This window comes from Cetorhinus maximus, chromosome 18, assembly GCF_964194155.1.
Source record: "Cetorhinus maximus chromosome 18, sCetMax3.hap1.1, whole genome shotgun sequence".
NCBI lineage: Eukaryota > Metazoa > Chordata > Chondrichthyes > Lamniformes > Cetorhinidae > Cetorhinus > Cetorhinus maximus.
This window is the reverse complement of record NC_135896.1, coordinates 51525533-51535867: the sequence shown is the minus strand read 5'-3', so window position 1 is coordinate 51535867 and position 10335 is coordinate 51525533. Positions and strand designations below refer to the sequence as shown.

Here is a 10335-nt window from a genome sequence, read left to right as displayed (position 1 = left end):
TGGTAAGGTGTATGTAAAATGAATGAGACTGACAGAAATTGAATACATTTATCAGATTTTCTCAAATTCAAGATTCCCACTTCCAATCAGTTTCTAGACCCTTAAAGCTATACTGCACCTAGTTTGATGTTACTATTCTCATTGCTCACTGTCCGTCTTTCATTATGAATTAACAGCAACATCACATCAAATGTAAGGCATTATGAATACAATAACAAGCTAAGGGCCGATCCAAGATGCACTCTTCAATTGAGTAAAATTATCACCATGTCTCCTGACCACATAATGTCAAACCAAAGATTGTGTATTTGCTGTAACATCTAAAATGACAGGTAGACTTGGCCGATGTCGACAAGGAATACGCTTTGATGCCAGGATGACATTACTTAAAATTGTAAAAAGGTGGCTCAGATAGTCATTGGCCTAAACTATTCATTCTACACATCCTTTCTTCACAGATGCAACCTGTGTATCCATAATTTTCCTGTTAATTCAGATATCCAGCATCTGCAGTACTTTGCCTCTTAGTTTCAAGGACTTCTGAAAAAGGTACATGGCTGTTCTTCAATCTTCCTTCAAAAGTTTACTGCTACTCATTTATTGCATTAATATACTCAGTAACGAACTTGTTGCTTCCTCATAAAATATATTAAAGAAATAAGCACTTCTAAGTTCAATGGAAAACGTGCTCAATTACAACTATGGCTTACCTTACGTAAGTGATAATGTGCTTGTCAGCAGTACAGGAACAATTATTCATGACAACAGCATTTGTTCTGTTCAGCATTCAGATCTCTACCTGTCAGTGAAGACAGGATGCTGCACAAGCATTAAGAGTCAGAGAACCAGAAAGTACTTGGGCGGTGCAGGGGGAGGAGGGGTAGGCAGGTTATTGCAGGGATAAGATCGAGATAGGCAAGGCCATGTTAAGTTTTAAACATGAGGATGACAATTTTAAACTTAAGGCATTGGGAAACCAGGAACCAAAACAGGTCAGTGAGGTCAGGCATAATGGTTAAACATGACTTGATTTGGGATAGGATATAAGCTGGACGGCTTGAGATGGCATGCAAACTTTGAAGCATGAGGATGGAAGTCCCAGGGAATCATTGGAGCAAGGGAAATTTTGAGGTGATGAAGGCATGGCTGAGGCAGGGAAAAAGCTGTGCAATGTTTCTAAAGTGGAAGTAGGTGGTCTCATCAAATACGAGGTCAGATGCTCAACTTGGAGTAAACAGGCCACGAAGGTTGTGAACATTCTGCTTCAGCCTAAAACAGTGGCCCTGGATGGGGTTGAAGTCAGTGGCAAAGGTATAGAGTTTGTAATGGCGGCCAAATACTCTGGCTTTGGCCTTTCCAAATCTAACTGAAGGAAGTTATGGCTCATATAAAACTGTCAGCAAAGCAGTCTAAATGTAGAGTTATCTGAGAGCTTGAGAGAGATGGTGGAGAGGCAGTTTCAGCAGCATACATGTGAATGCTGATCCCCATCTAATGTTGAATTTGCCAAAGGGCTGCCATATAGGTGAGGAAGCAGAGGGGAATCCAGGATACATATTTGTGGGACTCTGGAAATAACTGTGCAGGAGTGGAAAGAAAAGCCGCTGCTGAAGATGCTCTCTGGTTACAATTGGACAGGTAATAATGGAACCAAGCAAGGGCAATACCACAGAGCTGGACAATGGAGGAGAGGCATTGGAGAGGGAAAGTATAATGCGCATGTCTAGGGCTGCAGAGATCAATGAGGAGGAGGAGGATAACGTATCAGGACACTATCTCTTTTTCAAAATCTAAGCAAGGATGTGTGAGAATTTCAGCATCTTAATGGTTTAAGTTCTTCATATTTTGTGTTTTGTAAATGGTTAATGAAATGATAATATTTAAAACATTACTGGAAGTGGAAAATAAATAAATTGAGAAGATCATTTCTGCTGGAATGTATGTTTTCCTTGTAGGAACATACCACATGAATGATTTCATTTTCTTTTCGAGGAAATAAGTGATGTGCCACACTACTTCTAATAGTGATTGAGCCCAATATCTTATTCGTATCACCACATTCCAATTTTCCAGCAAAGCAGGTTCTCAATTTCATCTGAGTCACTAAGGGAGGTACTAAGTTAATGAGCACGCCACTTGAACTTTTATTATGTGCCACTTAACCAGACTGAGAACAGCAATGGCATGGGGCTTAGAAGTAGGTTGCCAGCCCACTTTCTTAGCTAGGGAATGGTGCATCATGCAGAAAATGTCACAAAATGTGACAAAAATAATTCAAAGCAGATTTCTTAAAACTTGGCCTTTATTAAACTCTGTACTGAGCTCCATTTTATTTCACATTACGATACACCAGCTTTGCAAGTGGAAGAGAGAAAAAAAAAGTTTGCTCTGCTTTTAGAAAGTTTAGCCATTGTCAAATTATTCTCTCCCACTACAAGTGTGGAAGAAAAAAATCCATTGTAATAACTACTACAATTTCACGCTGTCAAGAAATACAAAAAAAATCTCAAACATAAAATGAATGGACATTGATTTGTTAGCAGTTCTATGGAATACTATTACAATCCACCTCAGGCCCAATGCTGTTCTGAACCACAGTATCATAATATACAAACAGTCTAGAGCATTCACACTATTACTCTACAGTATATTAAACATTGGGAAGGGACACCAACTCCTTACAATGTACAGTACAAGTATGGATAAAAATTGATAAAATAATCACATCTGTACACAATATATGTGCAAACTGTATCCTTTAAATACATGGTTCTGGAAGAGTTGAAATATATACAAAGTATGCAATGGAGTCACCATGGCTGTACCCATGGACTGAAAATTCTACACAGCCACCTAATGGTAACCATAATTCCTTGTAGTTTTTGTTGTGCTATGCTGCTTTTAATTGTACAATGTTTGGATTGTAGATAATTTGGCATAGTTTCAAAGGTTGGACCAACCAGCCTTGTTTAACAGGGCAAATAATACACATTTTACCATTAGGCAGTGTGACCATAAAGCTAAACAACTGAACCTTACAGGATACGTAATTCAGGGCAGGCCACCCTGCTTTTGAAATGATTTGAAATCGTAATTCAAGGTTTGTAACATCTTGTAAATTAGAGCCAACAAACCTGGAAAACTGAACCAAGTCTGAAAATATCTTTCTTTCTTGTTTAAAAATACATAAAAAATACAAGTATTATGTCCATTGCCTTGTCTGAATAAATATACTTCACAAGTTGCAAGATAATACAATTTTTTTTATTTTACACAAAATTCTCAGATCTAGAAATTTTTGTTAAATAACTTCATTGCTGTGATATATTTGAAACTTTTTTGTAATAAAATAAAAACTCTGCAATTACATATAAAAAGAGACAAAATAGTCTTGCTACAGAAATTAGTCTACTGAAAACCAGCTTCTCCAATGACTGTAAACATTACAAAATTTAAATAAGAAATCTCATTTGCATAACTGTGTGCTCAAAATCCAACAGCAAAATAGCGGAAGACATTTTTCATTACAGTTTCAGTTTTCAATACACTAAATTTCCTGTAACAATCTATTTTGTCCCATTTCCAAATTACACAAAATAGGGCACTCTGCTCACCGTGTACTTTGGCAGTTCAACATAGCTAATGCTCCCACAACTAAGACTGAATTGGAACTACTAACCCAACATATGAACTGTGCTTACTGGGCTCATACTTTGCATCATCCGTTCCATTACCAACAAAGCTTTCTTCTGGCGCAGTTATTGTTCTGCGTGTGTCTTCCGAAGAAAATGGTCACATTCATTTTATTAATTCACTGAGAGGCTTCCACAAAGTGCTTTATCATGTAATAGAGTGGACAGTAGTCATCAGTGAACCATGTCGCATTTCCAAATTACATTCAACTCTGTGCCTTGCAGTGCTAAAGGAACTGGAAGTTAACCAGGTGGAGTAGGAAACATTTACTTGAATCCCACTGGTAATGCACAAGTCCAATCAGCTGAGTGTTTCCTATGTTAATGTTCCAGGGTTTATAGCACTTGTGTCATGGCAGCAGCTGCTGTGGAAAGGGATAGTGAAGGTTGGAGGGGCGTTTCATCACCTGCACTCTACTGCCACACTATTCTGGGCTGGTGAAGAGGAAGTAGGACTCATTCCAGTTTCTGAAGAAGCAGACGATGTGCCTGGAGCTGCAGATGTAACTATAGGGTAAAAGATCATATAAATTAGCAAACAGATCTGCATAAAATATTGTACAATGTCAGTATATGCACTGATAATTATTATAACTGGTCCTTGTAAGATCTCAAAGTTTATAATAGGTTGTCTTGTTCATTGAACTTTCAACACGCCGTCCCAAAGGCTGACAGGTTCAGACTTGATTCTCCACAAGTTAAGTGCCCAATCCAGATTATGTCATCAGAAGACGAGCCCAACAGAAAATCAGATGCTTCCCCACAAGGAGAGGTGGGAAAAAAAGCTCATAAAACCTGGTGAGTCACCAGGTGCTGTTTTGCTGGCTCACCAGCAACATGAGATGAAATCTGGGAAGTCTGTCATCTTCTTTAGGGAGGGAGCATTAAAAGACAGAAAATAACAAGAGTAAGAAACACATTTTTAGATCTTACCACAGCATGAAAATGAACAATATGAAGAAATATTAAATATAAAGACTGAATGACTAATGCTATTTTGGTTAGCTTCATGTTGAATATTATGTAATCAATTTCAATTACATTACTATATAGTAACAATGATAAAAAATGTCGATCTCAATTGAAAAAAAAGCAATATTATCAGTTAGCTTGAGGAAAAATAGGAAGGAACGTTCGAGACTCTTTTGTGTTTAAATTAATCTCTTCATTGTAAGATTTAGATTGGGTTGGTCATTGTTTAGCAGCTCAGAGAATGTGACTAGAAACAAAGGGAACATTTTTGTTCCCAGGGATCTATACTGGGGGCTCAACTTTTCAGTATAATTATTAATGATGGTTGAAGGAGCTAGAGTGCTGAATACCCAAGTTTTCAAATGACACTAAATTAGGAGTAAGTTGTACAGTTGAGAGAAGGAAGTTACGAAGGAACATAAACAGATGAAGCGAATGGGAAAAATTAAGTTAGATGGAATTCCAGAAATCCAAGGTCATCCACTTTGGACGGAGAAAGAGAAGTCAGAACATTTTCTTTATAGTGAAAGACGAAGAGGAGCAAAGGAGCAGAATTTTGCCTTTGGCGGGCAGGCTTGGCAGGGCCGGGCAGGAAGCCGACCACCAGCCGTGATCGGGAACGGACTGCAATTTCACACTGGCTAGCCAATTAAGGCCCGCCCAGCGTGAAACACCAGCAGCAGCACTGCCTGTGCAGGGAGGGTGGGAAGAGATAAGGGTGAGCCGGCTGAGCGCTTCACAATCTCCCTGACGCACAGTGCTGCCTCAGGGAGATGAAGCGTTGTTAAAAAAGAAAATAAAAATGTAATAAAACATGTCCCGTCATGTGAGCAGGGACATGTTATTAATTCAATTTTAAAACTTTTATTTTACCCTTATTTGCTTTTGGAAACCTCATCCTGCCCGCAGATGAAGTTTTCAAAAAAATGCACAAGGCCACTTGGCCTTTTCGCCTGCCCAGCAACTGTTAGGTTGGGCGGGCAGTGAAAAATTTAAGTTAATTGATTACTTAATGGCCTTAACAGACCTTTTAACTGTCAGCGGGCGCGCTGCCAGCTCCAGCGCGTGCCCGCTGACCGAGCTATCGTGCGACTGTGTGTTGACGTCGGCACGCGCCTGCCCGCCGAGCGAAAATGTTTTGCCCAAGGGATTAGAATGTTCATGTAAACAAGCCATTAAAAGTTAGTGCACAGGTTCAAAAAGTAATCAAAAACTCAAATGGAATGTTGGCTATATCGCAGAGCTGGAATATAAAGGGGAGGAAATGATGCTTCAATTGTATAGAACCTTAGTGTGACCCCACCTGGAGTTAAGTTTGGGTACCACACTTAGGAAGGATACATTGACCTTGGAGGGGGTGCAGCACACATTCAGTAGAATGATACTGGTTTGAAAGGGTTAGATTTTATGTAAAGGTTGCATAAGCTTGGTTTATATCACTCTAGAGAGTTTAGAAATTGGGCTGTTAAAAATGGGCAAAAGATTCAATAGCCTTGATGCAGGGAATCTAGTCCTTCTGGTGGAGAATTGAGAACAAGGAAGCATAATTTTGAAATCAGAGCTTGGCCAATCAAGAGTGAAATCGAGAAGCACTTTTTCCACAAGAAGCATAGTGGAAAACTGGAATACTCTAACCCAAAAGGCTCTGGGCGCTGGGCCTATTGAAATTTCAAAAAAGAAATTCATAGGGGATGGGATATATATAAAAAAGTGCATAAATGGAGTTTAAGTACAGGTTGGCAATAATCTGACTGAGTGGCCGAATGGCCGACTCCTGTTCCAATGTAAAAAGAATATGAAACATTGTTATTCATGCTACTGAGCAAGTCATAAATTATATTGGATATTACCTTCTCTTTCTTTCTTTTTTAACCGTTTTCTCCTCCTGTCTATGGATGCTACTTCAGATTTCAAAGACATGTAATATTTTCTGATCTCCTGTAATTTATCTTGTAGAAAGGCTATTCGTTCAGCACTTGTCAGGTTGTTAAGGTCAGCTGTTGAAAAGATGAATGATTAAATCCACACACACATTTTTAAAAACGTTTCCAGTTAAATTACAATAAATAGGACAGGATCCAAATGAATTGTATATTATTTATTCTTCATCAACACAAACTAATTTTCAATTTCATTTCCAGGAAAGCAACTTAATACCCAACTTTTAATGTCTTTCTTTATCCATTATCAATCACACCAAGGCGTCATTAACATTACTACTATTGGTCAGTTCTGTGGTTACAAACAGCACAAGGATGGATAAACCTAAAAATGCATCAATTTTACTAGACAAAAACTCATCTCACATTTCTAGTGCCAACACATTGTCAGACACTGAGGTTGTGACCATGGGGTTCAGTTTGAGGCGGATTGTAATGCATGAAGTATAAATAGATGAAATGCTCTGAAACAGGTTAACTAACTAAAGAAATGCAAAATACCACAGTTGCTGCAAATCTAAAACATAAAATACAATGTGCTGGAAACATTTGGCAGGTCAGATAATGTCTGTGGAGGAAAAAAAAGTTGACATTTCTGGTGTGGATGCTTAGTCAAAATACAGTCATTAATTGTTGCTGCCCCTCTAGTAAACTTGTGAATGCTGCAAGCAATTAACAGGAAGTACAGGTGTGTTGATCCAATAGACCAATCAAAACTCTGGAAGAACATAATAATTGTTCATTCAATTCCCATGGTCCAATCAATTCAAAGGATTAATGGAGGCATAGGTCATATGACTGCCATCAGATATCTAATCGGATCCATGAAAAGCAGAACCGGCCAGATTGTTCGGAGCACAAAAATTAAATATTTTGTGTTCAGGCATTGGCTATCTGGTGGGTTAATTTTAAACATCAGCATCATGTTAAAAGCTGCATATCAGAAGCATTAAAAAAATGACAAATATGGAGCACCTTCCCAGTATAACAGCCCTCTAGTCGCTACTCTCACCTCCCAAAAAAGTCACTTCAATTGCCTCCTATTAGAATGTGCGGACACTTCGAAACAAACCACATAAACCTCATGCATTTCCATATCTGAACATTTTAGAGATAACCAGAGTCATTTTCCATAGAATATACAGCACTGCAAGAGGCCATTTGCCCAAGCTGACACTTAGTGCACCACATAAGCCTCCGCATCTAAATCTATCACTTCTTTGTCATATAATTAACTAGCTTCCCCTTAAATGCATCAACACTATTTGCCTCAACTACTTCTCGAGGTAGCGAGGTCGACATCTCACCACTCATTAAGTTCCTTCTGAATTCCCTATTTGATTTCTTGGTGGACAATCATATATTGATGGCCTCTAGTTTTGCTCTTCTTCACAAATGGAAACACACTTTCTATTATATCAAAACCTTTCATAATTTTAAAGATCTCGATTAGGTCACACTCATTCTGCAGTCAATCTCATGCTGGATTCACTCCAGCATCAACTTGGTAACATAAATAAAATGATCAACATGACATGATTAGAGTAATTTAGAGTTGTTTACGGCACAGGAGGCCATTCAGCCCATCGAGTCCATGTCAGCTCTCTGTGGGTCATGCCAGTCAGTCCCTTTGCACCGCTCTATCCTCGTAGCTCTGCAAGTTTATTTCTTTCAACCGCCCATCCAATTTCCCTTCGAAATCATTCATCATTTCTATTTCTACCAACCTCGTGGCCAGCGAGTTCCAAATCATTACGACTCAATGTGGAAAAAAGTTCACCTTTACATTTCCCCTGCACATCTTGCCCAAAATCTTAAATCTCTGTCTCCTGGTCCTTGTAACATCAGCTAAGGGGAACAGATTTTCCTTGTCCACCTTATCCAAATCTGTTATTATCTGTACACCTCTATCAAATCTCCTCAGCTCCAAGGAGAGCAATGCCAGCTTTTCCAACCTAACCTTGTGGCTAAAATCGTCTGTCTGATATCGTTTCAGTAAATTTCCTCTGCACACTCTCAAGGAGCCTCATATCCTTCCCTTAAGTGTGGTGGCCATAACTGGAGGCAATACTCTAGTTGTGACTGAACCAGAGCTTTATTAAGATTCAGCATAACTTCCCTACTTATGTACTCAATGCCTCCGTTATGAAACGCAAGATCCCTTATGCTTTGCTAACCACTCTCTCAGTACATCCTGCCACCTTAAAAGGTCCATGCATGTGCAGCCCCCAAGTCCTCCAGTCTCTGCACGCTCATTAGAAGTGTGCCATTAATTCTACATTGACTCTCCCTATCCCTTCTGCCAAAATGCAGCACCTCACACTTCTCTGTGTTAAATTCCATCTGTCACTTGGCTGCCCATTCTGTTAGCCTATGTCCTGTTGCAGTCAATTAGTATCATCCTCACTGTTTGCCACACCTCCAAGTTTGGTATCATTGGTAAATTTTGAAATTTTACTCTGTATTCCAATGATATCTCAAAAAAGCAGTGGTCCTAGCACTGAACCTTGGGGAAACAGCATTGTCCACCATCCCCCAGTCTGAAAAATAACCATTAATCAAAACTCGCTGTTTTCTGTCCTCAACACAGCTTTTTTAAAATCCAAATTGACATTGACCCTCCTATTACGAGTCACAATTTTGTTAAGCAGACTTCTTTCTTGAGATCCATATAGACAACATCCATTGCATTCCCTTCATCAACCTTCTCTGTTACTTCATCAAAAAAATTAATTAGAATAGTAAGCACGATCTGCCTTTTACAAATCTGCGCTGGTTATCCTTAACTAACCCAAATCTCTCCAAGTGCCTGTTGACTTTCCCCCCTGTTCATTGTTTCTAATACCTTGTTTATCACTGACATTAAACTAACTGGCCTGTAGCTGCTATGAATACCCTTACACACTTTCTTGAATAAGGCATTTGTCATTCTCCAGTCCTCTGGCATCTCCCCTGTATCCAGGGATGATGAGAAGATTATGGCAAGCCCTTCCATTATCTCCACCCCAACTTCCTTTAGCAACCTGGGATGCAAGCCATCTGGACCAAGTGATTTACCCACTCCATGCATTGACTGCCTTTCCAGCACATGCTGCATTTCAATTTTCACCCTATCCATTACCTCTACCTCCCCTGATATTTTGTCAGATTCCTCCTCCTTAGTAAACAATCTACAAAGTACACATTAAGTATTCTAGCCTTGCCCTGTGCCTCTAAGCATATATCACCCTCTTATCCCAAATAAGACCATGCCACCTCCTACTACCCTCTTACTATTTACATGTCAGCTGATGATTTTTGGATTCCTTTTTATGTTGAGTGCCATTCTATTCTTATATTGTCTCTTTGCCAGTCTTACTTTCCCTCTTCACTTCCTCTCTCAACCTTCTGCATTTAACCTGACTCTCACTTAAAGAATTTACCAGACATGCATCATACATCCTCTTTTCTTTATTTCATCATATTCTCTATCTCCCTTGTCATCCAAGGAGCCCTGGTTTTGGTTCTCCTACCTTGCACTCTTGTTGGAATGTACCTAGCCTATACCGAAGGCATCTCCTTAAAGATCACCCATTTTTCTGTTACAGATTTTTTTCTGTCAGTCTTTTGTTCCATTTTACTTTGGCTAGATCTCTTTTCATCCCATTGAAATTAGCTCTCTTCCACTTTAGATTGCTCCTTACTCCACTGTAATACATGTCTAAATCTTATGACATCATGATTTTCTCACC

At 39.2% G+C, this 10335-nt stretch overlaps 1 protein-coding gene and 1 long non-coding RNA gene across 6 annotated transcripts in view; one reads left to right on the top strand and one right to left on the bottom strand.

The window, feature by feature from the left end:
• Positions 1–456: 456 nt before the first annotated feature.
• LOC144693177 (uncharacterized) lies at positions 457–2440 on the top strand. The gene is made up of 2 exons (XR_013579481.1): positions 457–549; positions 1639–2440. It is a non-coding gene; the product is annotated as an uncharacterized LOC144693177 (long non-coding RNA).
• Positions 2285–10335, bottom strand: part of arid4a (AT-rich interactive domain 4A) — a 125412-nt gene continuing 117361 nt past the window's right edge. For all 5 annotated transcript variants that reach the window (XM_078562703.1, XM_078562705.1, XM_078562704.1 and 2 more), the window contains exons 24-25: positions 6515–6661; positions 2285–4199 (exon numbers count right to left, since the gene is read on the bottom strand). In XM_078562703.1, the coding sequence (XP_078418829.1) occupies positions 4096–4199; positions 6515–6661 (251 nt within the window). In that variant the 3' untranslated portion in view covers positions 2285–4095. The remainder of the gene's footprint in view (positions 4200–6514; positions 6662–10335) is intronic.